General features: G+C 43.8%; 2 protein-coding genes across 3 annotated transcripts in view; one reads left to right on the forward strand and one right to left on the reverse strand.

Moving 5' to 3' along the window:
- Window positions 1-14,269, reverse strand: part of LOC136620153 (regulator of microtubule dynamics protein 2-like) — a gene marked incomplete at its 5' end in the record, with an annotated part of 371,477 nt that overhangs the window by 211,158 nt on the left and 146,050 nt on the right. The gene's annotated exons all lie outside the window — the stretch shown is intronic.
- LOC136620845 (heterogeneous nuclear ribonucleoprotein L-like) overlaps window positions 13,905-14,269 on the forward strand; it is a 35,715-nt gene continuing 35,350 nt past the window's right edge. For both annotated transcript variants that reach the window (XM_066595866.1, XM_066595867.1), the window contains exon 1: window positions 13,905-14,168. In XM_066595866.1, coding sequence (XP_066451963.1) covers window positions 14,001-14,168 — 168 coding nt within the window. In that variant the 5' untranslated portion in view covers window positions 13,905-14,000. The remainder of the gene's footprint in view (window positions 14,169-14,269) is intronic.

The following is a 14,269-nucleotide window of genomic DNA, read 5'->3' on the forward strand; positions in this document are numbered from 1 at the left end:
GATATATGATCGTCTGAATAAGCCCTTAGGCTGTGTTCATGTTTTTTGTTGCATTTTTAAACTACAATTAAAATCGCATTGAAAAACAGCATACCTTATTAAAATCTGCATGCAAATTTAAACAATACATGCATTTTTTTAAATACTGCATGCAGGTTTTTCATGCGTTTTTTAATTGTGTGTAAAGTGTGCAATCATATACAGGAAATGCCCAGGGTATACCAGCATGGTACATATCACTATATACATTGATATCAACCATGCTAGTTTAAGGCCAGTTTCACATCTGTGTTGGAACCTCCGGTCGAAGATTCAGTGAAAATACTGAAAGAAAAAGTGCTGTATGCACCGCTTTATCTCCGCTGTCAGCCTATTTGACAGGCTGACCGCGGAGAATCGCAATGATTCTCTGCTCGTGGACAAGGGGGCGGGCTTTCCATAGCAGCGCTATGAAAAGTGTGCATTGCGTTCCCCGTGGCCGGAATATTGCCACAGGGAACGCAATTCAATAACGCCCGTGGACAGGCAGCCTTAGAGATATACTTCCTGTATATAAGGATATCAGGATGTATAACTCTAAGGTTGCCTGTTCGCGGGTGTTATTGAATTTATTGGTTTGGACCATGGTGGTGTACTCTGGCCCAGTGATAACCTGGGTCAGAGTACACCAGTATGGTCCATATCAGTATATACAGGACGTATAACTCATACCAGCTGTACATATCAAACTACTAACGACAACTTGTCAGTTAGTATGTGAGTGCTTCTGATGCTTCGCCCCTGGTGACGTCATTGCTTTGCCTCCCGGTGATGTCATTGAAGGTCCTACAACATATATAATACAAAGAGCCTTGCGGACAGAAGAACAACACAGTTAGGGCTCTTGAAAAGGGGAGGACAAGAAGATCAAAATGAGAATACAACTAAGCTGTCATTATCTCTGACACAACTCCGCTCAGTCCTGACAGAAGACACTGACCTACTGCCACCTCAGAGATCCAGTGGGCTGAAGGACCTGCGGTGACGTCAATGTTGTGTGAGGAGCCATTGTGCAGTTTGGTAGAAAGTACTGTATACTGGATAAACTGACAGCTCCTACCAAGACCTGTGATGACATCACCGTCATGTGATCACCTGTGTGGGTGGAGTCAGGAATCACAGGACCAGGGGATCATCACTGTAGCAGGGCTATGTGTGTAAATCAGTATGTAGCAGAGCTGTGTGTATCGTGTCTGAATCAGGATGGATGTAGTAGAGCTGTGTGTATCATGTGTGTAAATCAGAGCTGTGTGTGATGTGTGTGAATCAGCATGCAGCAGAGCTGTGCGTGTCATGTGCTTTGTGTGTAATGCTATGCTCTGCCGTCCCTAGCAAAAGATACTCTGACAAATGCCCGGAGCCCCGGAAAGCAGCGGACCAGACAGTGTCAGCATTTCTGAGTATAACTTTTTTTTGATAGCGCAGCTAGCACTGCGTTTAGCACTACCCAAAGCGCAGCACCAAGTTGTGCCGCACTTTCAACAGTGCTGCTAACGCTGCCCATTCATTTCAATTCATTTCACCCTCACTCTTCAGAAATCCATGGCCAGTGGTGTGCACACCTGTCCAGAATTCCAGAGCTAAAAAAGCATGATCACACAACAGTCAGGATTAGACATAAAAGTCAGTCATGTAGACATCAAAAGTAGGAAACTCAGGGCACTGTAGCTCTTTTATTCTAGACATTGTGAGGCATCTTCATGAATCAGTCATTTCTGGATTAGTTTTTTCCACCTGTCCGTCCATGAGTGAGTTACACGCTCTGTCCCTGATCACATGACAATGACATCACGACAGGTTCTTCATCTCCAGTGAGTTACATGCTCTGCCCCTGATGACATGACGCTGACGTAATCACAGGTCCTGTAAGCACATGGCTGCTGTCCGGAAAGGTGTTCGTTACTATTCTATAGCAACTGAGACCGCATGGGGTTTGTAGGGAATGTAGTCCGCCCGTAATCTGCATAGGGATGAAGGACATGTGATGACATCACCATCATGTGATCAGGGGCGGAGCGTGTAACTCACTCAGGATGAAGGACCTGTGATGTCACTGTCATGTGATCAGGCGGCGGAGCTTTAACTCGGGATGAAGGACCTGTGATACATCCTCATCATGTGATCAGGGGCAAAGCATGACGGTGATGTCATCACAGGTCCTTCATCCCGAGTGCTGTGCTGCTTGTGATCCCTGTTGTATAGAATGAAGAATGTATGTAGCAAAGCTGTATGTATGTACATGCACCAGAGCTGTGTGTGTATGATGTGCATGTAGCAGAGCTGTGTGGCATATTGCTCTCTGTGTGGATACTTGCTATTCTTCGCCTGTCAGTCTCCTTACCAGATCTTCACCTCACCCATCTTCTGTCTCCTGCAGTCCCGGAGGGTCAATTCACCTCCAGCTGTCTGATTCTTCTCCTTCCTGTAAGGTTAGGTACATTGGTTGACAGTCTTCTGGCCAACCAATGTACCTTAAGTCACAGCTCACAGGCCAGCAGGGGGAGTTCCCATCTACTTCAGAGATTGCTCATGCGAGCTGTCTCTGAAATAGATTAGAATTCCTTCCTAGGCAGTGAATGCTACAGCACAGGGACATGACCTTCACTGACCCAGCTGGAAGGAATGTGAGGAATGCAGCCTTCATAACAAGCCAGCCACTGTGCAGTGAGGTGACCCTGGGGCACTGCATCAGCTTAGCCAGGAGAAGATGTGCTAAGGAGACTTACAGGGGGAGGAATAAGCGAGTATAGATTTTTTTTTTTTTATAACAAAACCCCTTTAAGTAAAGGTAGTAAAATGTAGTTATGTGGGAGTTAAAGGCTTGCAGGGAAAAACGTCTTTCGTTTACTATATTTGTGTATTTTCCTGTATAATTTTTGTCTTTCGATCGTCATTTTTGAAAGTACAATTATTGTGATATTGTTTCATTGCTCATTTCAAAACTTGGTTTCCGGTAAATAGGCTATAATTCTATAAAGCTCCGGGGAGGATTCAGCCAACTTGTTTTTCAGTGTAGACTTTGATGATTACATCACAGAGTTCTGCTTATGCAGGTATGGAAGGAGTTTTCAATCTATAGCAAACAGGTAGCAGATGATAATCACAAAGGACATGCTAGCACATTAAAGTTCCTGAGATAGACAAAAAAAAATCAAGGTGACAACAGGAAACTTACTTCTGGAGATAGTTTGAATAGTCCTGGTCTCGAACCTGTAACTCTTTAGCTGATAAAAAACTATAACTCTCATATGTTTTTCAGATAGTTGCTGGACTGCACTTGCAAGTGCAGGTGCAGCCTGGCAATTAGAGCTCATATATGAGCATTAATGGTGCTCATGTAAAGGTGCCCTTTGAGGTCAACTCGTTTACATATATTTGTATATAAATGTGTGGAAGTCAAGGAGGAGGATGTCAGCAATCGTTCTGATGAATGTGTTGAAAACTCAAGCGATTTTTGGGTGAATGCAATGCTGGTTTATTAACCCATCATTCCTTAGACAGATGAATGTGATGTTACTCACCCCAGCATCATGGCCTCTTCAATCAACTAATCAGTGGGTGTCCCAAGTAACTCACTCTTAACAAACTGATATGGATGACCTATCTTGAATACAGAATCATAGAATGGTAGAGTTGGAAGGAACCTTCAGGGTCATCTGGTCCAACCCCCTACTCAGACTTCCATTAAAGGAGTACACATCACCTCCTGTGGCAACCTGTTCCACTCATTGATCACCCTCACTGTCATAATTTTTTTTTTCTAATATCTAATCTGTATCTCCGGCCTTTCAGTTTTATCCCACTGCTTCTAGTCTTTCCTTCTGCAAATGAGAATCTCTCCGAGTGTTACAGCCCTTCAGATATTTGTAGAGAGCTATTAAGTCTCCTCTCAGCCTTCTTTTTTGCAAGCTAAACATTCCCAGATCCTTTAACCGTTCCTCATAGGACATGGTTTGCAAACCACTCACCATCTTGGGAAACTCTTCTCTGAACTGCTCCAGTTTGTTGATGTCTTATTTAAAGTGGGGTGCCCAGAACTGGACACAGTATTCCAGATGAGGTCTGACCAAGGAAGAGTAGAAGGGAATAATGTCCTCACGTGATCCAGACTCTATGCTTCTCTTTATACATCCCAGAATTGTGTTTGCCTTTTCTTGCTGCTGCAGCACATTGTTGACTGTTATTAGTATACCCAAGTCTTTTTCACATGTTCTGCTGCTTAGCCCAATTCCTCTCATTCTGTGTGTGCTGTTTTTTATTTTTCTTGCCCAGATGTAGGACATTGCATTTCTCCTTGTTAAAGGGGTTGTCCCGCGGCAGGAAGTAGGTCTATACACTTCTGTATGGCCATATTAATGCACTTTGTAATATACATTGTGCATTAATTATGAGCCATACAGAAGTTATAAAAAGTTTTATACTTACCTGCTCCGTTGCTGGCGTCCTCGTCTCCATGGTTTCGGACTAATTTTCGGCCTCTAATGGCCAAATTAGCCGCGCTTGCGCAGTCCGGGTCTTCTGCTTTCTTCAATGGAGCCTCTCGTGCAGGATGCCGGCTCCGTGTAGCTCCGCCCCGTCACGTGCCGATTCCAGCCAATCAGGAGGCTGGAATCGGCAATGGACCGCACAGAAGAGCTGCGGTCCACGGAAGAAGAGGATCCCGGCGGCCATCTTCACCGGTAAGTATAGAAGTCACCGGAGCGCGGGGATTCAGGTAAGCGCTCCGGTAAGCTTTCTTTAGGTCCCTGCATCGGGGTTGTCTCGCGCCGAACGGGGGGGGGGGTTGAAAAAAAAAAAAACCCGTTTCGGCGCGGGACAACCCCTTGAAATACCATTCTGTTAGTCGCTACCTACTGTTTAAAGGGGTTGTCTCACGAAAGCAAGTGGGGTTAAGCACTTCTGTATGGCCATATTAATGCACTTTGTAATATACATCGTGCATTAAATATGAGCCATACAGAAGTTATTCACTTACCTTCCGTGCGCTGGCGTCCCCGTCTCCATGGCTCCGTCTAACTTCAGCGTCTAATCGCCCGATTAGACGCGCTTGCGCAGAAGGGCCTTCTGCCTTCGGGTCTGCCCGGCAGCAGCGGCGTCCTGGCTCCGCCCCCTTCTACGCGTCATCGCGTAGCTCCGCCCCGTCACATGTGCCGATTCCAGCCTCCTGATTGGCTGGAATCGGCACACGTGACAGGGCGGAGCTACGCGATGATGCGTAGAAGGGGGCGGAGCCAGAATGCGGCTCGTGCCAGACCGAGCCGAAGGCAGAAGACCCTTCTGCGCAAGCGCGTCTAATCGGGCGATTAGACGCTGAAGTTAGACGGAGCCATGGAGACGGGGACGCCAGCGCAGGGAAGGTAAGTGAATAACTTCTGTATGGCTCATATTTAATGCACGATGTATATTACAAAGTGCATTTATATGGCCATACAGAAGTGCTTAACCCCACTTGCTTTCGCGAGACAACCCCTTTAAGTTTGTCCAGATCTTTTTGAATCCTCTCTCTCTCTTTTAGTGTTAGTTATCCCTCCCAGCTTTGTGTCGTCAACAAACTTGATCGGTTTCCCATCAATTCCCTCCTTTAGATCATTTATAAAAATGTTGAACACTGGGCCCAGGACAGAGCCTTGTGGTACCCTACTTGAGACATTCTTCCACTTGGATGTGCAGCCATTTATGACAACTTTGAGTACAATCACTCAAGCAGTTCTGAATCCACCTATAATAATTGCCTTGTCAATCCCATATTTGGTTATCTTTTCATTAAGGATGGTATGAGATACTTTGTCAAATGCTTTACTAATGTCAAGATATACTATATCTACTGAATTTTCCTGATCAACCCAGTCAGTGATTCTGTCATAGAAGGAAATTAGATTAGTCTGGCATAACTTGTTTGTCATAAACCCATGCTGTCTCTGGTTAATCACTCCATTTTATCCATGCACTTGCATACATGCTGTTTAATAATTTGTTCAAAGATCTTTCCAGATATAGAAGTCAGGCTCACAGACCTGTAGTTTCCTGGGTCCACCTTCTTCCCTTTTTTGAAGATACGGACAACATTTGCCCTTTTCCAATTTTCTGGGACTTCTCTTGTTCTCCAGGCATTTTCAAAGATTATGGCAAGTGATTCAGCAATTACCTCTGCTGCTTCCTTCAGTATCCTAGGATGTAATTCATCTGGACCTGTAGACTTGAATTAATGTAAGTTAGCTAAGTGTTCCCTCACCATATCTCTGTTTATAGATAGCCTGCATTCTTTTATTCATTCAATAGCACAGGGAAGATCATCTACTTTCTAAGAGAAAACAAATACAAAATAGCAATTTTAAAGTTCGGCCCACTCAACATAATTTTTAACCAATTCACCATTTTCATCCTGTAAACATCCTATAGTATCCTGTGTTATTGCTTTTGGCCGCTCTTGTAAACTCAATATATTATTAGATTTAGCTTTTCTGACACTTGCCCTACAATAACTGCAGACTGCATTATATTCTTCTCTAGATATGCCTCCATTTGATAAACATATTTTTTTTTCCTTTTTGTCATGTGTTTAAGTCCCTTTTTTTAGGGACTGTTAACGATTGTGCTTTGAGAATCTCATTTTGCAGTATTTCCCATCCTTCATTGACATTGCTGTCCTTAAGAACATCCATCCATTGGATCCTTCCTACCCTCTTTCTGAGTTCATTAAAATCTGCCTTTCTGAAATTCAACCACGACAATTGCGTCTTTTCAGGTTTCTTCCCCTTGTTATCCAATATTCAATAATGGCATGATCACTGCTTCTCCTGAGGTCTCAGCACCCTTATCAACTATTTCCTCCATGTTGGCAAGAATTAGGTCCAAGATTATAGATCCCCTTGTTTTCTCTTCTACCTTTTGGAAGATAAAGTTGTCAGTAATAGCGGATAAGAATTTGTTGCCTGTGAGAGATTCCCAACTAATATCTGTATAGTTAAAACCTCCCATGATCACTATGTCGTACTTTTTTGAGAACTTGGCCATCTGATGTAGAAAGTTCATCCATATCTTCTGCTTGTCCAGGTGGCCTACAGTAAATGCCTACAATGGTGTCCTTTCTGTTGTTCTCTCCTTGTTTTCTTACCCAAACAGTTTCTACAGAACTCCCATGCTCTGAAGCTTGAATCTCTGTGGAGATATATGCTTTCCTAATGTACAATGCAATACTCCCTCCTCTTTTATAGTCTGTTACTTATAAATCAGTTGTATCCTTCAAGCCTTGTCTTCCAATCATGTGTATTAACGCACTAAGTTTTTATGATGCCTATGACATTATATTTCTCTTTTTGTGTTACGAGCTCCAATTCTCCTTGCTTGTTTCCCATGCTCTGTGCATTTATGTAAAGACATTTTAGTTTGTGATCAGTGTCTCTTGCTCCTCTACTTTCCTTCTGAATTGTTTGTCTTTGTTCTTTCATTCCACTTCTAATAGCAAGGTTCTCAAATGTATTCATTAACTGTATATTTTTGCCTGGTCTTTCACTTCCCTTCCCATATTGTTCTAGTTTAAAGCTCTCCTGATGAGTAAAGTAAGGCGCCCACCAAATATTTGCTTACCTGTTTTTATAAGGTGTAATCCCTCTCTAGTAAGGAGTCCATCATATAGGTAATTCACTTCAGGGTCTAGGAATCCATATCTTTGCTAAGGGCACCATTGACATAGCCAGTTATTAACCTCTAGAATCCCACAACATCTCACTGTTTAAAAGTACATTTCTCAACATTAGAGGTTATTGATATACTTGTATGATAATTCTCAGACTGTGCTCAGTTTTGTAGCACAGGATTATCTGTTTGAAAGTATTTTTATCTACAGCTAAAAATGTAGGAACATCACGCCACAAATGTGAGGAAATGATGCTAGTGGTCAAAAACATGGATTAGGAAACTATTCTATTCCTCATATGTTTATTGTTGCATTAGTCACCTGCTCCTCCAAGTTCCTCTTATCTGTACAGAACCTGTGGTGTTTGCAGTGAAGCATTTGCACATTTGTGCGTAAAAGGGGTTTTACACGGAATGATTAGTGTTAAAAAAAATGATGCTAGCGGTCAATAACACGGATTAAGAAACTATTCTATTCCTCATATGTTTGTTCTGACATTAGCTACCTGCTCCTCCAAGTTCCTGATATCTGTTTAGAACTTGTGATGTTTGCAGTGGAACATTTCTACATTTGTGCAGTAGGCTAACAGGCAAGCACGGTATTGGGCCGTGAATCATGGCCCGATATCGTGCTCACCAACATGTGAATTCCCCTTGGATGCAATGCGTTTTTGTAACAGAACTGCATTGCATTACTCGTTCGCGCTCGGGCAGCCTGTTTAGATAGCATGATTCTCAAGGAGAATCATGCATGTTTTGTTCACTTATCATTTAGTGTTTCACATTCCTTTGTAAATAAGGAAGATGGAACAGTCATAGTTCTAAAGATCTGTATAAAGGGTCGGTCATTGATTTGCAGAATTGCTGCCATTCAATAGGTGGCACTGTAGAGGTATTGTTCTATTTTTTTGTATTTGCATATCTTTCCCATAGGAGTATGCATGGCCTTCCAATACCCCATTTAGACTCAACGATTATCGCTCAAAAGAGTCGTTGTGTCTAAACGCTTGGCCATCGTGCACTGTTCATGCACTATTCGCTCATTGCTAACTTTCAGCCTTATGAGTGCTGCGCACTGAGTTCTCAGTGGGATAACGTTGATACTATTGTATCAGCTGGTATCCCACTCAGAGAACAAACCAGGAGTATGCAGAAAGCAGCGCTCCAACTGTGTTCTGCATACCCCACTCAAAGCGAGAATACAGATGTTCCCGGAGCATGTAAATGCACACAACGATTGTCGCTCAAACAATTGCTTTTGAGTGAATTTTGAGCGATAATCGTTGTATCTAAATGGGCCTTAAGTCTCCTTACTCACCTTCTAGGTGCTCTCTTTAAGGAGTGATGATACTCCTTCCGACTGAACGATCAGTGTGTAGCGGTTTTTAGGCACTGGGTTGGAGACGGAGGTATCAAAGCCGCAGGTCTGGAGTGTGGTCAGGGAAGAGCCAGGAATCAGCAACCAGAGGTCTCTGTTTGCAGTACAGATGGATGAGGCGGGTAGCGCAGTCAGAAGGGAAGCCAGAAGTCGGAATCAGGAAGTATTGTAGCAATAGCAGAGGAGCAGGCAGAACTCAAGGTAATCAATGCTGTGGAGGAGAATAATCACACACAGAAGGAATGGCAGGACCAGTCTTTTTAGTGAGTCTTAAACAAGAGCAGGTGGAACTAGAACAGGAGATGGATAGTAGTATCTGGAAACAAGGTCAAGGTATAAAGGAGAACTTGTCCAGAGTCCTGAATGACTCAACGGAGACAGCTGCCAGCTGGAGTGCAAGAGGTTCCGGGTTCGAGTCCCAACACAATGTTTAAACTGTCCGACAAGTACCCAAGCTGGTACTGGCTTTTATACCAGCTGAAACTGAATGATGAACGAGAAGCTCTCAATTCTTTTTCGTCGTTTATTTGTTGCTCGTGTTTAAACTGAATGATTATCATTCACTTTCGTTCATTTGAATGATTTTGTAAACGATAATAATTGTTCCGTCTAAATGCACCATTAGAGTGTTTTAGTATTTCTTAATTAGGGTTTTTTCAGACGGCTGTGTTTACTTAACATTTTGCGGGCGTGAAAATCACGCTGCAAAACGTGACAGAACGCGACAATTGATTTCAATGGTTTTGTTTTCACTAGCGTCATTGTCGTGCTATATTCCTAAGACCTTGCCTTCTTTTTCTCGCATGTAGTTTTTCTATGTGGCACATGCTGGATGATAAATCTGGTGCATCTTTAGACACTCTTGTCTAAGTTAACACTTATTGGTTGGCTTAGTATGTGTCAAACTTTTGCACAACCCTGGTCTATGTATGGAAGTATAGGTGTAAATAATGTGGTTATGAAATTGCCAGTCAAGAAATCGTCAGGTTCTACACGGTGAAAGGTGACTACAATAGTTACATCCAGTAGCAATTTACATGTTATCTTTATCTTTTCTTCTATATATGGATCCAGACCACCATGGAGACTTCTTTCAGCCATGATCCGTCTCTGCAGTCACAAGAACCTCAGTAGTCCACAACAGAACAATGGTAACGCAGTTCAGTTCACACTTTTGGTAAGATGGTGGTTCATAGCGACATCAGCTTGAACCCTGCTGTTGTCTAAAGAAAATACAACTCCTCCTGCAGAAAAAAGGCCATTAAGCCGAGTCACTTGGTTGTGTTCCTAAAGAAGAAACAACTTCACCTAGCATTACCAAAAAGAAGCTGCAGAGGCGTAGGAGAAAACAGTGCAATAAGTGGGTCGGTAACAGCGCAGAATCGATCAATTGAAGTAACCTATTTGCAGACATTAGTAAACCCCTTTAAATATGGATGCTTTCCAGTGTTCACAGAAACAATACCCAAAAAGGTAACCGGTATTCTTTATGAAGATTGAAAAAATTCAACAAATTTAGTCATATTGGTGAGTAGATTATGTCTTAGATGACGCTGCAAAGCAGCAGTCATATTTTTATGAGCAAACTGCTTCCTTCTCAACCTCCAAACCACAAAGCTCCCCCATCACTTCTTATAGTGATCTCCTACCCCCTTTGAACAAAAACCTCTTATTGAAGAAAAATAAACCGTCACTTCCGCCGCCTGCAGACGGGCGAAAATTCCGTGGCGGGAATTTCCACCCGTACATGCCTGCATAGGATTGCATTGCAATACGCAATCCTATGCAGATGCATGCGGTTTGTCTGCGCGAAATCCCGTGCAGAAAACAAATCGCGGCATGCTCTAAGGCTGGGTTCACACAGGGCGGATTTGCCGTGGATTGCCGTTGCATATCCGCACTGCGGCAAAACCGCTGCGTTTGCAGTGCAATGCAGCACAAATGAGATTTGCCAAAAAGCTGTTCTCACAGGACGGATTTTTTCCGCACAGCCACAGTGCAGAAATGCAACTGCGGCGCGGTTTTAAAAGATGCAGCATGTTCATTCTTTGGTCTTTTCAGCAGCGCTTTTTTGTCCATAGACCTCTATGGACGCAGCCAAAACCGCACCAAATACGCGGCAAAAAGTAAAAAGCGCTGCGGAAAAAAACGCTTGCGAATTTTTCCGCACGAAAATCCGCAAGCCCAAATTAACCTTTGAAGCGGTTTTGCCGCAGAAGCAGTTCTTCTGCGACAAAACCGCAAAGGAAAAACCGCGGCAAAACCGTGGCAAATCCGCCTTGTGTGAACCCAGCCTAATTCTGTGCGGGACTCACAGAGCCCTGCACAGAAACGTCACTCACCGGCGCCGACTCCGCTCTGAGAATTCTCGCAGCTGGATCCGACACGGCCGTCTGCAGGCAGCCTTCTTCTGTACTGTTATGCATGAGTTTTAGGTTGACAGTTTTTAATTTTATTACTTTTCTGGGATGTTTACTGTAATCATTGGGTTTGTAAGCAATTAATCTATATGTAAAATCATTAATCTTTGCAATTACACTCATTTTTTATGCACTAGTTCTGATTTCTCATCCTTCCAAACCTCCCATCCCCACTCTGTTAACCTCCAGTAGTTCTTTGCTTTGGTTGAACATGCTCAGTTAATCTCGCCTTTAGAGCTCCCACTCACTTGCGAGGGCGATAGTGCGTTTATAAAATCGCTGCGATATCGCAGTGAACAATTTGCGATTTTTGTGCGATTGCGCTGCAATTTTTCCCCCACTAAACTCGCATCGCAAAGCTCTATGTAATATTACTGTCCTGCGATTTTTTTATCGCAGCGTTTTTGACACTTTAAACTCAATTATAGAGAAAAGAATTGTAACACATTCGCGCATGCGATTCTGCGATGTGCGATGCGATTTTTCACCAACCATTGACTTGCATGGGCGAGGGAAAAATCGGACATTGCACAAATATAGGGCAGTCGCAATCGATAAAAAATCGCACTCGCGCTGCGCAAAAAAATCGCAAATGTGCATAGCACCATTGCAACTCATTTGTTTTAAACTAGAAATTTTTAGCGCTCTATCGCAGCGCTAAAAACTCGCAAAGCGCTAACGCAAGTGGGTGGGAGCCCTTACTTGTATAGAATTATTTTGTCCCTTTCTTTAGCACATAGGGTGAGCATCGGATGAGAAGATAATGGAGCTTATTTACTGTTGAAAATTCAACAGTTTTCTGATGCAAACTGCGACAGAAAACTCTCAGACATGCTTTGTGCCACTTTTACTATATGCTTTAGGGCCTCTGCACACTAGTGTTTTTCCTGCACGTTTTCCCCCCTGCGATTTTGCTGCGCTTTTTAAATGCAAAAGTCAATGGGACATTCTAATGTTAAAATCGCATCACACAAAAATTGCAAGTTTGTGCTTTGCGGTTTTTGTGCAATGCGTTTTTAACATTAGAAAGTCCTGTTGACATTCGCGTGAAAAACGCTAATGTGCAGGCATCCTTAGACCCTTTCACACAATTTTTTCCACTTTATCCCACAAAGGGGCATTCATTAATAGAAAAGGTGGCAAGGCCCAAATACGATACCATGCACCAGAGTAACAGTGCCAGGGACCGAGAAGAAGCTGCAGCGGAGCCACGGACAACGCCGGAGGGGTGATGTATACATATTTTTTTCTTCAGCTACGGCTTTTTTTCGGGGTAGGGCTTATATTTCAAGCCCTCTCTCCCCCCTTCCCCTGAAAATCCTTGCATGTGGTGCTACAAAGTCGTGGTATCACTGCGAGAAACCGCAGCGATATCGCACGGACCAGTAATGTGATCTTGCAGCGGAGCCACATCGCTCGTGTGAAGGAGGCCTAAGGGCTTAGGGCAGATTCAGACGAATGTGGTTTAGTCCCGTTATGCGGTTGTGATAATCAAGGCCACATAACGTAACAAAACGAAACCACTGATTTCAATATGATTTCAATTTGATTTCAGTGGCTTTGTTTTCATTATCGGGATTCTCGCATGTTTATTGTACTGCCGAGAAAATATAGGACCTGCCCTATTCTTCCCGCACGGAATATTGACTACGTGCGGGAAAGATGAGGCAGGATCTAGCTTCCTACTACTTTTTGCTACTATTTGCTATGGTGCGGAGAATAAATGGCGGAGGGAAAACAAACATGTTCATGCGCCACTATGCTCCATACTGGCAAGCGAGGTTGTGCATACGTCTGTCTGTAACTGCCTAAGACCGGATTCACATGGACGTATATGCAAGCGCATTTGTGCACAAAAAATTTGTGTGCGCAATATGCCAAAAATAGAACCCACTGATTTCAACGTGTTCATACGTGTGTATTGGGAAAGCGCAATTCTGTTGTGTAAAAACCTCCCACAGCACGCTCTATTTTCCTGTGCGTTTGCATAGAGAAAGAACATCTGAAAGCCATTAAACTAATTGGCCATTTCAATGTCTGAGGTCATCAGTTCGTGTTTTTTTTGTGCGCGCAGAAAGTATAGTAAAAAACACATTTTTCCATGTTTACTATTTAAAGATTAACTAAAGCACTATGTCTACGTTTATATTAACTGACGCGCTCCAGTGCAAACGAAATACATTTTAAAAAAAAGTCTAAATAGAATGCAAGCGGTAATTCCCAGTCATCTCCTATAGAGAGAACTCTAGCAATCAGCTGTTCCTGTCAGAATCCAACCGCCATTCCACCTAGAGAGGCCGTCTCCACGGCAACCAGCGGTCCAGCTGCGCCCCGCGTGGCTGCTTGTCACACATACATGCGTCCTCACCTTACAGCGTCTCTATAGCCACGCCCCTTATACCGCCCCCACCCAGTCCCCGACCCGCTCCCGGTTGGATGGAAGGTGAGTGGAGCGTCAGTCAGTGCGGGACGCATATTTGGTATTTCAACAGTACTTCAGTATCGGTGGGCGATTCGGAGCCGCAGTCATGTCGTCGTCCTCATCCTCCGAGCAGTACGAAAAGGGCGAGTCCGCGAGTCAGCCCAAGAGACTGAAGAGCGGCCAGGAGGACGGGGAGCTGGACTATACCTCAGAGGAGCATGAAGAGCCCTACTCTACCGCAGAGAGCGGCGCCAGGGGCTCCGCCGGCCGGGAGGTAAGCTGTGTGGTGTGAACATGTACCGGTCCGTGCGTCTTCAGGGACCATCATGCATGGCCAATTCTAGGCTTCATTGCTGTTCTGTGCGGCATGTTATT

The sequence above is a fragment of the Eleutherodactylus coqui genome, chromosome 3 (assembly GCF_035609145.1).
Source record: "Eleutherodactylus coqui strain aEleCoq1 chromosome 3, aEleCoq1.hap1, whole genome shotgun sequence".
NCBI classification, from domain to species: domain Eukaryota; kingdom Metazoa; phylum Chordata; class Amphibia; order Anura; family Eleutherodactylidae; genus Eleutherodactylus; species Eleutherodactylus coqui.